This window comes from Hemibagrus wyckioides, linkage group LG03 (assembly GCF_019097595.1).
Source record: "Hemibagrus wyckioides isolate EC202008001 linkage group LG03, SWU_Hwy_1.0, whole genome shotgun sequence".
Taxonomy (NCBI): domain Eukaryota; kingdom Metazoa; phylum Chordata; class Actinopteri; order Siluriformes; family Bagridae; genus Hemibagrus; species Hemibagrus wyckioides.
Window position 1 is genome coordinate 18,352,655 of NC_080712.1, and position 21,235 is coordinate 18,373,889.

At 37.2% G+C, this 21,235-nt stretch overlaps 4 protein-coding genes across 6 annotated transcripts; 2 read left to right on the plus strand and 2 right to left on the minus strand.

Moving 5' to 3' along the window:
* Window positions 1-566: 566 nt before the first annotated feature.
* zdhhc16a (zinc finger DHHC-type palmitoyltransferase 16a) lies at window positions 567-7,724 on the minus strand. 3 transcript variants are annotated; one of them, XM_058378890.1, is made up of 11 exons: window positions 7,571-7,723; window positions 5,511-5,744; window positions 5,202-5,396; window positions 5,010-5,098; window positions 4,902-4,930; window positions 4,067-4,200; window positions 3,842-3,937; window positions 2,581-2,657; window positions 2,355-2,478; window positions 1,913-1,983; window positions 567-1,462 (listed from the first exon to the last, which is right to left on the minus strand). In XM_058378890.1, the coding sequence occupies exons 2-11, from the start codon at window positions 5,736-5,738 to the stop codon at window positions 1,360-1,362; spliced, it is 1,146 nt and encodes a 381-aa protein (XP_058234873.1). In that variant the 5' UTR covers window positions 5,739-5,744; window positions 7,571-7,723; the 3' UTR covers window positions 567-1,359. The 3 variants fall into 3 exon arrangements, with proteins under 3 accessions (XP_058234873.1, XP_058234878.1, XP_058234888.1); XM_058378895.1 differs by having other exon boundaries at window positions 7,566-7,711; XM_058378905.1 differs by lacking the exon at window positions 3,842-3,937 and having other exon boundaries at window positions 7,571-7,724.
* Window positions 7,725-7,993: 269 nt separating this feature from the next.
* mettl18 (methyltransferase 18, RPL3 N3-histidine) lies at window positions 7,994-9,901 on the plus strand. The gene is made up of 2 exons (XM_058378913.1): window positions 7,994-8,253; window positions 8,393-9,901. The coding sequence occupies exons 1-2, from the start codon at window positions 8,131-8,133 to the stop codon at window positions 9,269-9,271; spliced, it is 1,002 nt and encodes a 333-aa protein (XP_058234896.1). The 5' UTR covers window positions 7,994-8,130; the 3' UTR covers window positions 9,272-9,901.
* Window positions 9,902-10,038: 137 nt separating this feature from the next.
* Window positions 10,039-12,746, minus strand: pgam1a (phosphoglycerate mutase 1a). The gene is made up of 4 exons (XM_058378927.1): window positions 12,485-12,746; window positions 11,646-11,920; window positions 11,299-11,479; window positions 10,039-10,739 (listed from the first exon to the last, which is right to left on the minus strand). Exons 1-4 carry the CDS (start codon window positions 12,621-12,623, stop codon window positions 10,570-10,572), a joined length of 765 nt encoding a protein of 254 aa, XP_058234910.1. The 5' UTR covers window positions 12,624-12,746; the 3' UTR covers window positions 10,039-10,569.
* Window positions 12,747-18,457: 5,711 nt separating this feature from the next.
* On the plus strand, window positions 18,458-20,322 carry marveld1 (MARVEL domain containing 1). Its single transcript, XM_058378940.1, has one exon. It carries the CDS (start codon window positions 18,739-18,741, stop codon window positions 19,225-19,227), a length of 489 nt encoding a protein of 162 aa, XP_058234923.1. The 5' UTR covers window positions 18,458-18,738; the 3' UTR covers window positions 19,228-20,322.
* The last annotated feature ends 913 nt before the right edge of the window (window positions 20,323-21,235 follow it).

Below are 21,235 nucleotides of genomic sequence, written 5' to 3' on the forward strand. Positions count from 1 at the left end.
GACTGACGTCATATTGAACTCTATGGATTAGTAATGGGATGTCACTTAAGTTCATATGCAAGTCAAGGCAGGTGAGTGAATACTTTTGGCAATATAGTGTATCTATCTATCTATCCACACATTTTATGTATAAAATTTCTTCCTTTATATATTTGGTAGGCAAAGTTTTTTTTTTAAATTAATAACTAATGGTTTATTAATAACATTAAACGAGTAATTACTGCATTACTGCTTACTTTTTACTATTTAAACAAATGGCACAAAAAGATCTTAATAGTATTATAGCCTGGTTTGCAGAGTGCTAAAAACATCCTGTTATATCAGTGTTGTGAAAGCATCACTGCATGCCAGACAAGTTAGATTTGATCATAAATACATACGTTTGAATTATTTGCATTGGTTTACCGTGTTGAAATTGGGGGAAAAAAAAGTTTCAACAAGGATATCCTAGTTTTGGGGGCAACATTAAAATATCTCATTTGCTAGCAACATTTTTGGCCAGCTGATATGGTGCCTACCAGTTAAACATGTGATTGAGATTTTAAGAAGTTTTGTCCACAATCAAAAAAGCAATATATATTTTATTTTTAAATATTGGTCATATATTTGTTAAAAAACACTCCAAAAAATGTAATAGTGACCGGCGAGAGAAACCCACCACCTTGTCCATATGGTTCTTTATAAAAAACCATAGACACAATTTTTTGCTAATTATAACCTTTCCCTCACTAAAACTCTAGACTTTGGGTGGGTAAAAATGCATAAAAAGAGAAAAATACCATGTGTATAAAACATGAACAATCATTGTCAGCCGTAACATTAAAACCATCTGCTTTATAGTTTGTAGGTTCCACTTGTACAGTCATTTGGCCATCACACTGTGCAGCTTTTCAAGAAATTACTCAGATCCTTATGCTTGCCCATTTTTCCTACATCCATTACATCAACTTTAAGAACTGACTGTTCACTTGCTGCCTAATATTGACAGGTGCCACTGTAATGAGAGAATCAGTTTTATTCAATTCACCTTCGTCAGTGGTTTTAATGTTAAGGCTAATTGGTGTGTGTATAGTTTTGATATTTAATGGAGCACAGCTCCACTGTCTGTTCCAGTTCATCCAAACGATCAGATCCAGGCTCTGGAAATGCATGGTAGATAAAAAATTATCATCGTCATCATTATGTTAAAAAATGTCATTATTATTCCAGGGACAAGGCAGTTTTTCCCTCTTCATGGTTGCTTGTTTTCACGTCACTGCTGTAAATCTAGGCTTGGCCGACTTGCAGGATTATGGCTCCACAGGCAGGCAGTGACCTGTGCTCCGACCTAACAAACATTACATCTGATGGCGCTCAAATTTAGACTGGCATCATGTCCTTTTTAATCGGGTAGATGTCCCACGTCAGCCCGTCGCCGTAAGGACTGTGTCCGGACGGCAGTAAAACCCGAGTTAGCCAGTGACTGTGAAGAAAATAAAACACATAATATTACAGTACAGGCATAACAAGTCTCTTTGAGCTACACTATTTTAAGAATCTTTTATGCATTATGACTAAGATCTTAGGAACAGTGTTTTGCAATACACACAGGTGATCTAACTCTAAATATACAGGTGAGCTAAACAAATATACAAAACTCTTCATACTTCAGAAGCACCATCATGAGCATTTGCTTTTCATAAAATAAGAAAACATAAAAAAAACCTCTTTAATTCTAGTCATAGACAATGCATAGCTGCCTAGCTCTCATGTGCTGTGCTTACTATTGCTTCATTTAGTATAGCACATACCCAATAAATAACTATGTATTAGCTATATTATGTTAAATTGTAATAAACAATTTCTATTCAGATAATCAATATTGTCTGCTTATAATTCTGTTATTGCAACAGTGATGTGTAAAGCATCCTACCTCCTCTTCTCTACTCCAAAAAACACCTTCCAGTTGTTCAATTTCCCATAGCTGAATGGATTCTTATAAACCTATCATGAAGAAAAGAAATCATGTGCTTCAGAATGAGTGCATAGTGGATAAATGCAATTTATCAAGTTCATCTATATATATATATATATATATATATATATATATATATATATATATATATATATATATATATATATATATATATATATATATATATATATATATATATATATATATATATATATATATATATATAATATTCTTTGCAGTGTGTCTGTGTGTGTGTATACACATCAGCATCTAGTGATACTAAGCATTACTATGCTAATATTTATGGATTTTTATGATTCAGAGAGAATGCTTTCAGTTCCTAAGCATTACTGAGCAAATTGAATTGGCTATGTAAATGTGTGTGTGCAGATTTGTATACTTTTCCCTGTATGGCCATGCGTTTGGCTTCTTTACTGTTGATATGCCTCTCAATACTGGTCTCTCCACGGGAGATGAGGACAGCATGCCACAAGGTCAGAGCTCCTAAAGCAACTGCTACTGTGCTGAAGGCAACAAGACACATGTAGTAATAATCAACAAATGATTTTACTTTTTTCAACCAAGTAAACACAGTGCAGGGGGGAAAAAAAGATCAAACAACCTACCTAGTAAGCACCCACATGTAGATAACACTCTTATGAAACATCCGGTCCTTAAAAGTGAGAGCTGCTGAAGTTTGACTCTAATCAACAAAAGCAAAATAGGTTAGACTGCATAAAGCAATAACTCATATACAAATCTCAAAGCTAACCATTTTTTGGATACTTTAAATTCTATTTTGGAAAAAGAAATAGAGAAAAGCCAATGTTTTCCATGTGAAGTTAAATAAAACTTCATTTTTTCATTAAAAATAAATAGAAGGCTATTAAACCTGTTTTGGCATTTTCTTGCTCTACTGGCAGATCATTTTTTCCAGAAATAAATGCTTGAAATAAACAAAATCATGTTTCACAACATTTATTTTGTTACTTTGGTACTTTACATACTAATGTTGTAACTCAGCAAATTCCATGTTTCACTCAGTTGTGAGATTAAATTCATTCATAAACTTTGTTTAAACTAGGAGAAATAATAATAATGAACACAATATTCATCGTTTGTCCACAAAATGAATAGCTTTCTCAGTTTGACACACAATTAATTAGTTCATTTTCATATTAAAAGCATGTGTACTTTCTTCTTCCTCTGCATGTACTGTTGGATGTTTTAACAGAAAACAATATGAATATTTCAAGTCATTATTAGACAATAGAATCATTTGCTCAAAATCTTTAGATTTGGTTCCACTCTCATTGAGAATAAGTCAAAATTGAACTACAACTAAGAGAATCTTGCGAACATCTTTTCAACAGTCGAAATAGACCGAGATAGTCAAGAATTATTTACATACTTACCTAAATATCTTAAATAAATAGTATAAGAGTTTTAAAATAAGTGAACTTGTCAAGAATGTTAAAAAGCAAGTGTATGAACTGCATTGAAAGGAAAACATGGAAGAAACCAGAGGATACTAGTTTATATACTTTTAGTTTAAGTTGCACCATTTTAAAGCTCAGAATCAGAATAATTTGAAACCATGTATCCAGAGGATTTACCTTTAAATAGCTACTACAGTGAAGGTGATTTCATCAAGCTGGTAAGAATAATTATTGCATGATGCTCTGAGGTTTATTTTAGAATAATTTTGTAGATGTTTTTGTATAAATTAGTTCCCTCATGTTACTTCCATGCTTAATGCATCCTGCAGATTCACTGCCAGATTAGATAGAAATCAAGATGACCTCTAACCTTAAGATGACATCAGAAACACCAAAATGAGTAAAAAGTCAGAGTGTGAAGTCAGATGCAAAGCCCTCTATATAATACCTTCTCAGTTAGAGTTTCTTGAGGAAGGATTCCTATGAGCAGAGCTACACCTGTCACTGGAACACCCTGCTTTTCCATATCCATCTGCTTGATGTGCTATTGAAGGAACAGCAGAGACAATTGCATTGCCCCATTTTTAGTAGAAGAAAGAAGAGAAGCACCAGCACAGAACCAGCTTATGATACACTCATGGCTTAAAAGTACAAGCTGTATCTGTAGCCTTACGTCTAAGGCTTGATATGCATCGATGAAGAGGTTACGGCCACTGATGCTGCAGTATATACAGCCGAGGGTCATGTAGAGACAGAAGGAGAAGAAGTAACGGTGGTTGAAATGACCAACACAGTTGTTTAACCAAGCTGAAAATGAACAGTTAAGCTTAATAATTGAATTATCAAAGCAAATGGAAGCAAAATTCAGGGTTCAAGCTAAATTTCCTACCATATTGCAGATAAGCAATTAAGGTTGAAAATCACATGACTTTGGCTAAATATCTATTAAATATCTGACTAATGTGATGTGGCCAAATTGTAGTTTGAATTATTATTATCTGACAGCCCCAAATGGCTTATTTCACATTTTCTATCTTGCAATATTCTTGTTTGTGTTTAGCCCTCATAAACACAGACTGGAGCATTCATTTTTGCACTGAATTTACAGTTAACATTGCAGGAACATACACTGTGGTCTAAAACACAACAGTGCACCTTGTGTTAGAAAAATAGGACGCTGCAATCTGATGCCATTATCACCCCAAAGCTGATTACTTCTCTATATCAGCATGTCTCTCTGTTTTATTCCTCTTATAACACAGCAATTTGCCAACAATTGCATTTTGTACTTATTAAAGAACATCCTTTATTAATTTTGTAGTTACATTTAACCTTGCAGAACCCCTGAAAACATGGTGTCTCTTATTGTTTCCTTCCACAAATCTTAAATAAAATGTTATCTGTTTATTAGCTGACATGTGGTAACACTAATGTTGCAGTTGCCTATTAGAGTTTAACTGGAACGGGATTGATGCAGGATTGATGCTAAATTTTTCTGAAAAGGATACGACAATGATGGTCCATTTTCAATATACACCTGCAGGAAAAAGGCACCATTAATAGCAAGCTCCAGATCAAGAAGACTGATTTGTTAACATGCAGTTTATGGTTCTTACGTTTTGCAAATGCCACAGTGATGAGTTCTTGCTGGTTTGGGCATTATACACTTTTTGCAGACAGACACGAATGCAATGTCAGTCTTCATCTAAACAAACAAACAAACAAAACAATAAAAACAATGGTGAATATGATAGCATGAAAAGGATCATTACACTCACTTTCTATATAATTGTTTATAAGTACTGAACCTTTGGAGGGTGTCCAGGAGACGTCGTTGTTGCTTTGTAGTAATGGAAGACAATCATCACTAAGTTCCAGTGTCCATAGCATAAGTGCCATACTAACCAGCCAATAGGATATGTTTTAAGAGCCAAAGGGAGGAGGCACATATATGCGACTAAGAGGACAGAGCTGGTGAGAACTATCACTAAAAACACAAAGACCTTGAAGAAAAGGAAAAGAAAACATTTCACAAACACAAATCCTACCGAAGATTATGAACGTGTGTATTTGACATAGAAAAAAAAAAACTATCTTAGAAGAAGTGCCAGGCTCACCATCCCGAACCAGCGGGTGATAACATCCACCATCCAGAAGACCGGCTCAAAAAGGGAATCGGTCACAAGATCACAGTTGAGGAGAGAGTTGTGGCAGAGGGAATTCAGGATGAGTCTGGTGTAGCTCAGGGGCTCCCGCAGTCTCCGAGGCAGGCGGTTGCGACTGCGCCTGGAGCAGCTGCGCATCCATCGCACCAACGTGTGCACGGCACAGGAGCACAGCCGCATTCTGACCTGCCAATACATTGGAAATGGAGTCAACAGTGTCCCAGTATGTCCTTAACAGCGCCTATACACGATATCCTGATTCATGCCCTAGTGAGCCGAGTCTGTTAATATATAGAATTAACCAAGTCTCTGCCATAACTCAGTGCTTGAACATCACAGAATATAGTGAGTGAAAATAACTCTTGCTCTTTTATTCCCTTTAAAGATTCAACAGCAAAACCTGACTGTGATCACTTAAATAAAAAATATAATTCTATTAATAAATGCCATTGTAACTGCATCAACATTGTCGTTCTGTCATCTCACCACAGAGAGCAATTAGATCACTGGCCAGAAGCCTTTCTGTGGCACTTGTAAGCCAATTAGTGAGAAGTATTTAGGGATGCAGTGGTGCTGATGATGGCCTGAAACGCTGATTCGGTATCAAATCGGATTTGACGTGCTCTGATCAGGTCGAGTGGCATAATGACGTAAATGTGTATGATGTGGACTGACTCAACAATCATCATTCATTTAAAAAATAGGACATAAAATAAAAACTTAAAGCCTAAATCACTGCTGTTTTATATAATTTGACCACAGGTGCTTGCAAGAAGTTAACAATAAAAGCAACAAAGTGACTGAGTGAAGTTCGACAATTAAACTGAGTTCATCTCATTTCTGTGCAAATTAGGTATGACAGTAAAGCGATAAATCCAGACGACTTGTGTGAATGATTCCTCAGACCAATCCTATTCGCATGCAGCCCAACTCTTCCTACCTGCATTAGTTAACATTTAGAGGTTACTACAGACACAAGGGACAAACTAGAAGTGACACAAGAAGTGCTTTATACATAGGGCCAGCTCTGGTGTCAATACTTTTTAAAAAATTAAAAGTGGAATCAATGCAACCCTAGCAATTTCTGATCTCATGAGATACATATGAAATCACTGGCTGAAATCTAGAAAGTGGTCTCTAGTCTATCAGATCATCAAATCAGATTAACGGCATGTATTTTCAAAATAAAAACCCTGTTCAGCCGCCAGACTTAAATAAAACACAGTACGGGATAAACTGCACTGACAAGAGTGCACACAATAAGAGAAACATTACATTACTAGATTTCTAAACTGCCCCTTAACTGCTCTACTGTATGATGCATCAATTCTAAGTCACTATGGATAAAAGCAGCCAGATGAGGTAAATAAATGAAACAGACTGTAATAAAATGAATGGGGTATGTTATGAAAGATTTTTTTTAATCTGCCGTTAATACTACTTTCTCTGGATTGCTCGATTTGACCAGATGTTTAATCCTCAAACTGTGCCTCTGCATCCTGGCAGATTAATGCAACGCTTCGAAGTGCGCATGCGCCTTTCTTTATTTCACGCTATACAAGAAAACGCACATGACGTCATACGGTATCGCGTGCATTCATCTTCGCAGAAGTGTCTTTACATTTGATGGCTTTATATGATTTTTTTCCCACTATTTAAAACAAACAAACAAACAAAAAAATCAGATAAGCCTGAACATAAAACTCTGTATTTGCACTAAATCACAAAAACAGACTAAATCATTGAAAGCCTGCTATTCTGCATTCCTCACAGGGCGTGAACTCCAACATTAAAATGACTTAATGAATGACTTTCTCTCTATAACGAATCCTTAACGAATGCATTCATTTATCTCAAATGATATAAAATGCATACTTCAAGCTGATCTAAGATAAACAAACCGGTGTGCCATTGATAATAACAGCCACCTGACAAGATACACCAAGCGAAGGAGACGTGATTGTTATTATTATTAAGTATAAATCCATATTTTACAGACTGTCTCACCTCACCTGAGTGTATTCCTCTGTTGAAAGTATTTAAAACGCCAAATCAGCTCATGATGCTCCAGAGGAAAACAATAACCGCGGACATGATGAGAATTTCTCCAGTTAATCCGGAGCAGCTTTCACTACTCGGAGAGGCTCAGGGCTGAGGACTGAGGGCTGGGACTGCGGTGGATTGTGGGAACTGATTTTTGTTTGTTCTACGTTTTACGTAATATTGTGACAAGGATATAATAGTAACACTATGGTAGTGGAGGATTAGTTACAAACAGCCTACACATAATGGACTGTAACAATTATTACGTTATATTCTGTTTTAGATTGTGTATTGAAGTGTCTCAATGTGACATCTTGCGATAAAATAATTACAAATAAATTGAAAACAAAAGTAATAAATTATGTCAGCAAACAAACTGTTTATTAATTGAAATTGTTTATTAGTTTTAAAGTAAAGAAAATGGAAACACTTCCCTGTCGCGTTACAACACGGAAGTTCCGCCGCAAAGCATTATGGTATCTGTAGTTCAGGATAGACAGCAACAACGTGTACGAGTCAAACTCCCGCTATGGCATTTAGTTTTAATTTCAACATTTCATCGCAGTTAAAACAGAGCTGTAACAATGACACTCTGGACGAGAAAGAAGAAAATGAAAATCAAGATACGACGAAGAACCAAAGCAAGGCTAAAGTAAGTAAGTCAGTAAGCTGCACTTGGGAAAGCATGTCTCCAGCTATATTCATACTTACGGTAGCTCTCATGTCCGTATGTTGATTTATCTAGCTTTATACGGCCATCATAACTCTTGCTTTGATTTCTCAATATACAGGAGACCAGTGCACCTAAGAAGGTGAAGGAAGCCCAAGAGCATAAATATACACCAGATCTTTTCTCACACATTGAGAACTCAGTCCCTGAGACAGTCACTATAGGTGCATTACCACCTCTTCTTTACCTAAACGAATCTGTTTTTGAGCAAACTGCCCCTGAGCGAGACGATGCTGAGAAAGTCCTGTCTCAAACCATCACCCAGAACTCTGATCTTATAACCGGAGTGTATGAAGGAGGTCTTAAAATCTGGGAAGGCACCCACGATCTGCTCGAGTATGTAGATGATGAAGGGAAGACGTTCTCTGGAAAAAGGGTTCTGGACCTGGGCTGTGGAGCTGGGCTTCTTGGCATTCTTGCATTAAAGAGAGGGGCAAGTAAAGTCCACTTCCAAGATTATAACAGCACTGTGATCGAGCAGCTCACAATCCCAAATGTGTTCCTCAACTGTGAGGAAGAGGGTGGTGATGAGAATAAAGGAGATGAAGACGGCAGCCCAGCACCTAAACGAAGATCCATGGAGAAAAATCTCACACTTGCAGACCGGTGCAGTTTTTTCTCAGGGGATTGGGTTTCGTTTCTCACACTGATACAAAGTCAAGATCCCACACTGAAATACGATCTGATCTTCACATCAGAAACAATCTACAACACAGATTACTATCCTTCTCTTCATGCCGTGTTTCATAAACTGCTTTCTGAGCATGGAGTTGTCTATTTGGCAACAAAGTCTCACTATTTTGGAGTTGGAGGTGGACTGTATTTGTTTGAGAGGTTTGTGGAAGAAAAAAATGTCTTCCAAATCAAATCTCTAAGGGAACTGGATCAGGGACTTAAAAGGCATATTGTTTCTTTGAGGTTCAAGAAATCACTCTCGTAGTACTTTCTATCCTTGTAAGATCGGCTATATGAATGATTTGCTGATACAGAGGCTGTCTGTCATTATTGCAACCTTGAAGAGTAAAGGAAAGGTCATTCATTAAAAGTAGTAATTATGAAAAGCTTGCGATGTGATTAGAAATTCTGGTGCTGTATTTTCACTATTTCTGTGAGAAATTAGGGGTTGTGTGGCACACTGGTGTGGTGTATCAGAGGAGGTAGAAATGTGTTTACAAGAAGAAAAATAAATTCAAACATGAGTCAGGTTTTACCCTTAAAACAAAAGAACAAGACTACCCCCCCCATTTGCCATTTCCTGCAGTGCACTGCAGTTATGTGATGCAGCCATGCTGAGTTACAGCAGTTCAGTTGATTCAAACTAAAAAAGTCTACTGAATTTCATAACAAATTTATAATTTTTTATTACATCAATAAATTTCCCCTTGAAGCAAAAGGCTTGCTGGGCAGCTAATGAACATGTATTAAATGGAGTGTTGATATTTTGTCTATTATTCTTAATTCTGCCACAGCTTGAGTTTGATTCCTGGGCAGGGAACCAACCCAGCCAATGAGAACTTAACTCTCAGTCTGAGGCTCAGATGGCAAAACGTGAGGGTTGCATCAGGAAGGGCATCCAGCGTAAAACCTGTGCCAAATCAAACGTGTATTAGATGATCCACTGTTGTGACCCTGGACAGGGAGCAGCCGAAGAACAACATTTGTGATTTGTGAAACTGTGCAACAATAAATATGAAAGCAAACTTGAAGCACAGGTGTATTGCACGTTTATTGGGCTTCTACTCAGTGTAGCACTGCAAAACAATCCATTATATTAGGAAATCACTATATTTTAATCTTCACAACCTGAAACATGACAAATCTTTGAATAAAAGTGCATTGTATTCATTCCTTTCAAAGTGCTCAGCATTCAAAGACATCAGTCTAATTTAGAAGCAACCGTCATATTAAGTGTTAAACCACATTCTGATGTTAAAGAATCCCTTATCTATATATAGTCTGATTATCCCTTACAGTAAACTCTTCTTTCTGCAGCCTACAGCTCAGTTTTCTGGTCCACAACAAAAAAATGAAAGCATTTGGTTGAAGGTTGTCGACTAATTGGTCCGTGATGGCATTTGGTCAATAAATAAATAGATGTTTTTAGATCTACATTTCAGTTAGATGTACATAACTACCAATGTGACTCCAAACATGCACTGAATCATGGTTTTATGAGTTTAATAGTAGCTTCTTTTAGAGCTTTTCAGTGCATTTAAGCAATCGGTCTATTAAAACCAACTACTTTTTGGCCTTTCCCTGTGCTGCTACAGCCTCCATGGCCTTTCGCACAGTCTCCTCGTCCCCCAGGAACTGCATAGGCTTGATGGGCTTCAGGTTCTCATCTAGCTCATAAAGTATGGGAATGCCTGTAGGGAGGTTCAGCTCCATAATGGCTTCTTCAGACATCCCTGTATGGAAAAAAGTGGGATTAATTCATACATGTGATCAGTGCACAAACATAAGCTTGAATGCTCACTCTAAACATTTATAAATGCCTCATTTATCAAACTGCATACAAACTAATTACTTGTAAATGATTTTCAGGACCATTTACACATAAGTAACTGGAACACAACTTATTGAAACTCCATAGACATTTATTTCAATTACTTGTATAAACAATGAAAAGATTGCCAAATTTAGTGGTTCTTATTAGTGATTTGAAGATGGTACAAAAGAAAGACAAATTAAGTTCTTCAACTAGACAAAAGAAGAAGGAAGAGGAATTATATATGAGTGTGGTACAGGAAACATTGCAATAACTAAGTTGCATCACTGGAACGTTAAGTGCACACCCTTTACTTTTTTCCCTTGGTTTGGCATATAAAAATATTTAAACAAAACAGATGTGAGGCTTAAAATCTATGATTTTGTTGTAATGTATACATCAAAGGTCACAGCCAGAGCTAACATGTATTCAATATGCAAACAGAAGTCACATTAAATGGGTTAAGTGAAGGACTGTACCTTCCAGGTGCTTGACAATACCCCTCAGGCTGTTGCCATGGGCAGCAATCAGCACCCTCTTGCCCTGTTTGATTTGAGGGACAATCTCTTCATTCCAGAATGGAAGTGCACGAGCAATAGTGTCCTTCAGGCTCTCACAAGAAGGTAGCTGGTCCTCAGTCAGGTCAGCATAACGCCGGTCCTACAGAGAAATAAGGTGTAAAACTCTTTGCCTGCAAACTCTTAGGTCCTAGTAGCGTACTTATAAACTGGTAATAGACTGTTGTACGCTTTCCAATACATTATCATCGGACCATTGCACAATTCGGTTCAACTTTGAACCAAAGCACAGATCCATGCAGGCTCACCTTGCTAATAATACTGTAGAAGTCATGGTCTTCCTCCATGGGAGGAGGTGGGATATCATAGGAGCGCCTCCAGATCTTCACCTGTGCCTCACCATGCTTGGCAGCAGTCTCGGCTTTATTTAAACCAGTCAGACCACCATAATGGCGCTCATTAAGACGCCATGTCCTGTGCACAGGAAGCCACATCTGGTCGATGCCATCCAAAACAAGCCATAAGGTGCGGATGGCTCTCTTCAGAACAGAGGTGTAGCAAATGTCAAACTCAAAGCCAGCATCTGAAAAGGAAAAACAATGAACATCGTCTGCTTAATGAGGTAGACAGTTTACATCATGTGAGACTTGCTATCCTAGATTAATAGTATGTGGATAAATAGATCGAATCGTTAGCCATGTGAATTATAGCATTGAGAGGACAGGTTATTCGGCACATGAAAGGGAGCACGTTCAACGCCGCACGTTCACCGCCGATCAGACACGCCTCCTTTGCGCTATTGGCTGGCAGTAAGTGAGTGGAGGAATGCGATTGGCTGCAATAGAAGACCGTTCGACGAGGATGAAACAGCGGAAGACACGCCTCCTGCACGGAATTCGTGACTAGTGAATAGTGCACGTAAAATGTCGCGTTTACAATATAAAAACGTGTCCACGGTTCTCTTGAAATTGCGTTCATATTAATCTGCGAGCAAGAGATCAGAAAAACGCCAGTAATTTAGACAAACCATTACAAACTGCCTATTCACTGGCGATATAAATCATTCTACCCAATCCCCTACCATTATTAATCATTTATTCATCATCAGTTATTATCCACACACAAAAAAACATTGAAATCCACAAACCCTTTAAAGCCTCTCCGCCTTTCTTTGCCTCCTGAATCCCAGTCTCGCTAAGGTCAGCATCGAACCAGCCGCAGAAGCGGTTCTCCTGGTTCCAGCAGCTCTCCCCGTGGCGAATCAGCACTAATTTATGAGCAGCCATTTATATCGTTTTATCTTTTTCAAATAATAACCGTAACGAGCAGGTAGAAAGAGCACACTTCACCGGACTAAAATCATGCAGGTTGTCGACCTCTGCGAAAGCTCTAAAATATACTGTCCTCTAGCTCGGATTGGATGGTCACCATTTTTACGTCACTTCCCGCGCACGACTCCACCAATTACAATGAGAAGACTTCCGGAACCCCAGAACGTTTCCCCGCCCCATTTTAAGTCGTTGCTTCTGCAACCTAATTTCTCAGACAGCAGACATGCCAAATGAACAGACTGAGCTAGAGAGCAAATTATATTTATATTATCATCAATTATAATTCTCTAGTACTCTATACTATGCTAATAATCACAAAAACAACTAACTCACAATTAAACGCACAAGATTAAGTACCATTACCATTTTTAATATAAATCAGGAATAAACAAGAGAGACGACTGTCTAGCTTTTATTCAGAGAGACTAAGCAAAAGTCCACTGCGATTTATTTGTGTTTAAATATAAAAAATGAGGTGTTTTATTACTTCTGTATGAAAAAAAGATATTCCTTGCTATTTTTTAACAAATATTTTATTTATTGATCCACATAAAAGCCATTAGACAAGATTCCAGTAACAGCACTGACTTTATGAACCAAACTAGAACGTTCTATAAACGTTATAAAATGGTTCTCAAAAATACCAAATAAACTGTGTATTCGTTTAGATAGCATGCGGAATTATATATAGTTAATATATCCGTCATATGAAATATTATGTTCTACTGTGAAGCGTTGTACTGTTTTATATACTTTGTTTTGTACCTACAGTGATCAGAATAGAATGATTTAAAGGTTATTTGAATGGTTAAGAGTTCCTGACAGCCATTTTTCTAACAGTCTGCTGTACACAATTTTGAACATGGCCACGTGCAACAGTCTGTGCCACGTGCCAAAGTGTTTACAGTAGACAGAAAGTTATCTACTGTAGTGTGTGAAAATTTGGGTGAAAACACGGGACCAAAATCCTACCACTAGAGGTCGCTGTTGATTAACATAAGCAATGATGCCTATATTTATACTATATTGTCAAAAGTTTTGAGACACCCCTTCAAATCATTGAATTCAGGTGTTGTATTTCAGGGGCTGGGCTCGGCCCCTTAGTTCCAGTGAAAGGAACTCTTAATGCTTCATCATACCAAGACATTTTGGACAATTTCATGCTCCCAACTTTGTGGGAACAGTTTTTGGATGACCCCTTCCTGTTCCAACATGACTGCACACCAGTGCACAAGGCAAGGTCCATAAAGACATGGGTGAGTGAGTTTGGTGTGGAGGAACTTCACAGAGTCCTGACGTCAACCTGATTGAACACCTTTGGGATGAATTAGAGCGGAGACTGAGAGCCAGGTCTTCTCGTCCAACATCAGTGCCTGACTACACAAAGTGCTTCTAAAGGAATGGTCAAAAATTCCCATAAACACACTCCTAAACCTTGTGGAAAGCCTTCCCAGAAGAGTTGAAGCTGTTATAGCTGCAAAGGGCGGGCCAACTCCATATTACATTCATGTGCATGTAAAGGCAGACGTCCCAAAACCTTTGGCAATATATTTTATTTCCCTAAACACATCGTTGTGTGGAAGAACATTCACCAGATTATCTTTCCTTTAACAAATGTCTTAAAGCGAATTTTTTTTTTACTTTTGTTGAACACCGATGTTTGTAAGAAGAAAAACACAGAGCTGTATATAGAAGTAAGGCTGAGGTTGATTTAATTCAAGCCCAGATTGTAAATTCATGCAGCCAGTCATAGAAGGTTGTGTGATGTGATTATACAAAGTGAAACGCCTTCAAGTTTTTGTATGAATTTAAGATGATTGGCTGTGATTTAGCTCGATTCACTGACAGATTACACAATAACACATCATCAGTGACTGATGCTTAGAGGAAGTTGGACTTTTAGCTATGATTTTTTTTTCTTTCCATAGAATGTTTTTTTTAAATTGAGAAACTAGAGGTCAAAAAACTAAGTACACATTGTCTAATCAAAGTACAAATTACACAAAAGGACATTTACATTTTAAAGCATTTGGCAGATGCCTTTATCTAGATCGACTTACAGATGTGTTTTGAAGTCTCTATCAATCAATACATCCTGAGATTGGCTCAGTCACAGACTAAGAATACCAACAGTCTAAAAACTCTGTTGGGAAGGTAATATAACAAGAAAAGTTTAGTTTACTTTTGTTTTTAAGTGATAATTTAAGTACTTCAGAAAAAGGTAGGTCTTTAGACATCATGTGAAGACAGCCAGTGACTCGTATGTTTGGACATCTAAGGGAAGTTCAGTCCTCCACCCAGGGTGCCAGAATAGAGAAGTACCCTGTACCCTGAGAGATGGTGGGACCAGTCAAGCATTGCTAGAATGGAGGGCACATGGCACAGTGTAGGGTGTATTAAGTGCTTCGAGGTATATGAAAAAAATATTCAAAAAAGTTTTAGAAATTACAAATGCAGCTGAGCTGTCTGTCTGCATTTAAGTGTGTGTGTGTGTGAAACCATTCTCATTATACCTTGTGTGTGTAAAACCTTGCCCCATCTGTCACTCTAAATCGTAGATATAATGCATTGTTCAAATCTAAAAGTTTCATAGTCAAATTATTCATTCAATTTTAGCCCAATATCATCTAATACCTCAAACAGAAGTCTCTTTTCAATGTATTCTTTCTTTACATACTTTTAAATTTAATTTTGCATTTAGTATTATGCAGATAAGACAAAATGATATGAAAGCCTAACGCATACCTTTGTTATTATTATTTTTTGTTAAATGAGGGAAATCATTGAAACAATAGTGTCATATGATACTGAGGTAGAGGTCTCTCTGTAAAGAGACTACAGTGCCCTTTACTAAACAGCCATTACAGACTAATAGGCAGAGCAGCCCTATAATTTGTGTCTTTAGAGCACAACTGTAATTATAACCCATTTTGTAATATGTTCCTTATAAAATAACAGACCCTGCAGTGTGAGGTGAAGGCTCTGGGATGAAGGTTACAGGTGTATCCTGTTATCTAGTGAAGAATATAATCTATGTAACCAGGATATAATATCTGTTTAACAGGTGCGACTATGGGCATAGATTGTAACCTTTCACATAGCTTCCTACTAAGTTGTTAACATCATCATTGGCACTGAAAAACTCCCCTCTCTTCAGACTTAATGGTGGTATGTTCCACCTCATGCACATACAGTAACAACTTCCAGTGATGAACGTGCCTCATTAATAAGAGGCTGTAACAGATTTAAATGGTTTAATTTTGCCCTCACAAGTGACTTCATAATGAAAATATTACTACTACTGCTACTACTACTACTACTACTACTTATAATTAGCATAATATAAAGGTCTCTGGTGTAGAGGGAAGCATCAATGCTTCACAGCTCCACTGTTCCCAGTTCAAATCTGAGCTCAAGATATGGTGTGTGTAGAGTTTCACATGTGTTGATTTCCTCCAGATTCTCCCACTTCTCCCACCTCCAAAAAACATGCCAAGAGTTTGACCGGTGATTTTAACCCTTTGATGCACAGTTTTAATTTTCTGTATCTTTGCACAAAATTAATTTCATCATTCAGTATTCCAGTTATTCCTCAATTAACTTTTGATCATCAACAATCTTAATTTTACTTCTTTTTTTCTAACCTTTTAAATAAAAATAATTTTTGTATCACTACCCATCTAATGCACAACATGGGTCTGAAATGACCCATATTCATTCCCAATGTTATTTCAGTCATACCTGAGTGTTTCTTTGTTGACTCTTTGAAAGAAATGTACTTTATCATGTATTATTCCAGGTATTGATTAAACATCTTGTTTTTGATTTCCACATATAATTATGTTTAGACCTTTCTTACTTCATAAACAAAGACAAACTCACTCAACACAGCTGAATTTATCTATTTTATTTATTTATTTATTTATTTATTTATTTATTTATTTATTTAACCATAGATAATATTTATTGTGGAAGATACCTGGACATGATTTCTGAATATTAGCCTAAGGTTACCTTGACCTTAAAATACATTACTAGTGAGAATTGTTGTTGATATATTCTGTTCTAGATAGCTAGATTCACAAAATAAATTTGAAATAGAATTTTATTATATATAAGTATATATCACCACTGTCAGGCAAAAACCATGAATTTCATTTTTATTTTATTTTATTTTTATATCATCATTTTGATTTTTGGTCAGAAATTGGTCAGGTTTCTGTCTGATAGTGACGGTATTATAATAACTATATATTTGTTATTTATGTAACTGTTTGTTGTGCATTTGAAAATATTCTTGTTTTTTTATTTTCTTTAGTGTTTGTATGGCTGGTCCCAGTCATTTCAGATTAACGGCTGAAATGGTTGTAGAGATGTTGCATGAAGAACAGGATGAGGAAGATGAAGCAATTCTTAGTCCTGAGTCTGAAATATCTGATGTTGATTACCTAGACTATATGCCACAGGGTCAATCTGGAAATCCAGCTCTACTAGATGAAGAAGACTTATTTGATGGCATCAAAGACTTGTCTGATGAGGAAACTGAGACACAGTCCAATAGATTGAGTGAAATGGGGTCTTACTGGAGCGAGCATCCCCTTATCAGGGCCGAACAAGAAGCCAAACCCTGATTACATGGGTGGTGTGACCAATGCACAATGGCTGTTTATAAAGGCACGCCCCACCTTCAAAACCACATTACAGTGATAATGGGTAGGTGTTGGATAATAAAACAAAACTTAGCCACCACCCAGCTGCAGGAGGACATCAGACAGGAGGGCCAATCGTAGAGGAAGAGGTGCAGGATCTGCCCAGCTGCCAAAGACAGAAAAGACAGCCTGTTCCCTGTGCAACAGACCTGTGTGCAAGGAGCACAAACATGTAGTTGTCATTTGTGAGGCATGTGAGCACTGAGATGGCAATTTGAGATGGCGCTGTACCTGTGTGACTTTATTTTGTCAGTTTTATGTTCTTTTATTCACAATCACTACAATTTACTACAGTTGCACTACAGATACACTGCAGTGCAATTTCAGTGTTATTGATTATCAGTGATATTTGTGGAAAAGTGGCAATTGAACATATTTCAAGTATAATATATAAATATAAATAATTGTTAAAATGATTGTTTTAACAAAATGTTGTCTTGTATGCATGCATCTGTGTAAGCCTGATGTAGTAACACAAAAGCTAGGGAAAAAATAAAATATTAATTTGTGGTTATTGAAAAAAGATATTTTGAATATTCATGTATCATGGAATTCATAGATCAGGGAATATTAAATGCTGAAACAATTTGATTTCTAAAGATGAAACAAAAAATACCTAGCCAAGCATGAAATAACAGAAAATGAATATACTTCATTTTAGACCCATGTTGTGCACTAGAAAGGGTTTGCATAGTATGTGAATATGTAAGAGTATGTGAATGCACTGGTGTCCTATCTGAGGTGTATTCCAGCCTCATGCTCAGTGGTTCACTGGCGGACTCAGGATCTGCTGTGACACTTACCAGAATCTTCTCCTGTGCTTAATAAAGATGTATAAAAATTTTTTTTATGTCCTTGATACATAATGTCCACATATCTGTACTGTGGAGTGATATTTAAATAATTTGATGTTGCATGCAGTCATGTAAATATATATATATTTTCTTTTTCATACAGGGGTTAATCCCAAAAGTTATTTCATCTTCCCCTTCTTCCTTCCTCTATGGCTGTGGGTGTGACCCTCATACAGAATGATGGTTAGTGTTTCAGCCAACCCTCTGCTCTGTGAACCTCCTCCTGTTGCTGCTGGAAGGAAAAGAGGGGGAGGTTAACAAAGTCTTCCAGCTGCCACAGAGGAAACGGAAGGGACGAAACAGAAAACTAATTTCAAAACTTCAAGTCTATGCTCAAGCATTGCTGTCTGAGATCTTCTTCTTCTTCTCCTGAATCATACACAGACTTCTTCGGAAAATTCCACCTTTGTTTCTACATTTGTTGCTAATCTCCAGTTGTTTCTGTGGTTGTGGGGAAAAAAGCCTCCACCCTAAAGAGAAGAAAGAGAACTAATCCACTGAGAGGAGATGTCCCCCCAGCCACAGGTGACAAGGAATTTCCAGGAGTTCCTCAAGAGCTTTTATGGGATTATACGGATCCTTCAGATTCTCCTAGGAGCTGGACTTTGGGTCACTGTCGCCACCAGCAAGTATGAGGGCTCCGTTCACTTTGTCCTCTTTGTGGCTGTGTTCTTCTGGCTTCTCACACTCGCCCTCTTCTTTGTCACTATGCTAAACAAGCAGGACCTTGTCCCCATCCTAGGAGGAGAGCGATGGCTGTTAACCAATGTGATACATGACATTGCTGCTACATTGCTTTATTTGTCTGCAATCGGCATCATGATATACAAAACGTCGAAGAACGCTTACTGCAATTTGCCACAGTACAGCTACACATGCCTGTACATCGTCTACCTCACTGGCTCTGTGTTCGCCTGCCTGACTGCCAGCGCCTACCTTCTCTCAGCCATATACGGCTCCTGCAGAAAGTGCCGGGGTGAGCAGACCGTGGTGTAAAAACCCAACATGGGATACATGAGGGATGGGGGAGGGACACTTCTTCTTCTCTCTGAGAGCCCTGAGAGAGAGAAAAACAGCCCTTTTCCAGGTTGCACACAGCTGGCTTATGAAAAAAAAGATCTTTCCTTTTCTATTAAAGCAGAGGGTTTGATCCCTTTGTCTCAGGCTTCCAGGTTGGTTGATTTTGTATAAAGTAATTTAAACTCATTTATACCTTCATCAGCCACAAAAAAATATGTATTTTATTTTATATTTTATGTGTCTAGATACTCAACAAGTTATATACCAGAGTTCTATGGTTTCTTTTATCATTTCTGTTACAATGACAAACCAACAATCTAATATGCCATGTCTGTAGCGTTTATTTTTTATCAGTTTTTATGATGACATAAAGCTGGGTCTTTTTTTATGACTGAATGTGCATTAGATACATGTGTTGGTGTATGTGTACAGAGTCTAGCAGAATGAATAATGCCATATCAAGAATGTCACTGACAATATCGCTTGCTTAACATGCACACATCAACAATGGTATGTAAAAATGTCCATCTACAAGTATTTATATTTCACACAAAGCAAGTGTCAGTATGAGCAAATAATGAATAAAAAGTAAATGATCACCTGAAACTCATCTCTGTCAGTAGTGGGGGAGATTTGTGAGTCTTCGCGGTCCTAGTTAAGTCCAGATAAGGCTAAGAGTCAAAAGCTAGGACAGCATTCCACAGCATCTAGATTGTTGCAGTACACAAAACTGTGCCAACAAGTCAAGAATCTGAGAAGAATGGGTTTGTTTAAATTCCATACACTCCATTTGTGTGAGATTTTAAATGTTAGATTTTTTCAAACTTCTACTCTTAAACTGAATTGCAGTAAAAGTGAGTTGCTAATGTCTGTAGTGGGAATTGAGGGAGAGTGTGTTACTGTAATCTCTGATTAATGAGCGTACTTCCAAAGAATTCCAATGAGGCTGGGCCTCAGCTAAGCAGCATTCATTTCTCCTATTCAGTAAAAACAAAATCTCAATTTATTTTGTGTTGTTTGTACAAGAACACTAAATCCTGTTAATACCACAAAAAGTACAAATGTAATTGACCCTCTTTATTAAAAGCTGATAGTAGCATAAGCTCTGCCTCTCTTACATAGGATGAGAACCATGATGTTTCCCACAAAGTTTCTCCAGGTCCAACACTGAACATTTTTCTAACAACACGCAGCTTCTATTTTTCGCATTCCAACAGTATATAATGTAAATGAATTTGTTACTGTATTTGTAGTTATATATAATAGATAGCTATACGTGATGAACATAGAAAACTGTCGAAAGACTCCATTCTCTGTTTCTCTGCTCGTTACTATACTCCATGACTCTACTGAGCATGCCAGTAAGCCTCTCACTAAAATTCCTGTGAAGCAGCAAGGCTGTACAATGCAGGGTCTGTTCCTCACAAGGTCAGTAGAAACTCTCTGAATTCACTACTTTTTTATGTACTGAGCAAAAATAAATTTATACTCCCTGCTTCTTTTTCCAACAGCATACTATTACCATGTGAGCTGCTATAGATAACAAGTAAAAACAAATGTTATGCCAGAACAAACTTTAGGAAAAAAGCAGCAGTTATATTAACAGCTTAAGTGTTTCCTGTATGAACCCAGACAGCAAGTACAACAGTCTCAGTGTTATGGCTTATCCAGATTCTCTGTGAATCCGAGCCAGGATTTGAGTCATTTTGCATCATTAAAACAACAACAACAACAACATTCATAATCATACTTTAACAATTGTAAATGTATCAAAACTTCACTGAGAAAATTTGAATTCATGCTTTTCAAGTACTGGTCTCATTAGATGTCCTTCAGTCAATAATAATAATACAATCAATTAGTTGTGGGACATTATAACATAACTTCAAAATTACTTTCAAGTGCTTCCGGTGTACATAAGAATCATCACATGTTAATGCCTCATAAAAGGAAGTGCCTTATATACAAAAAAAAAAAAAAGCAG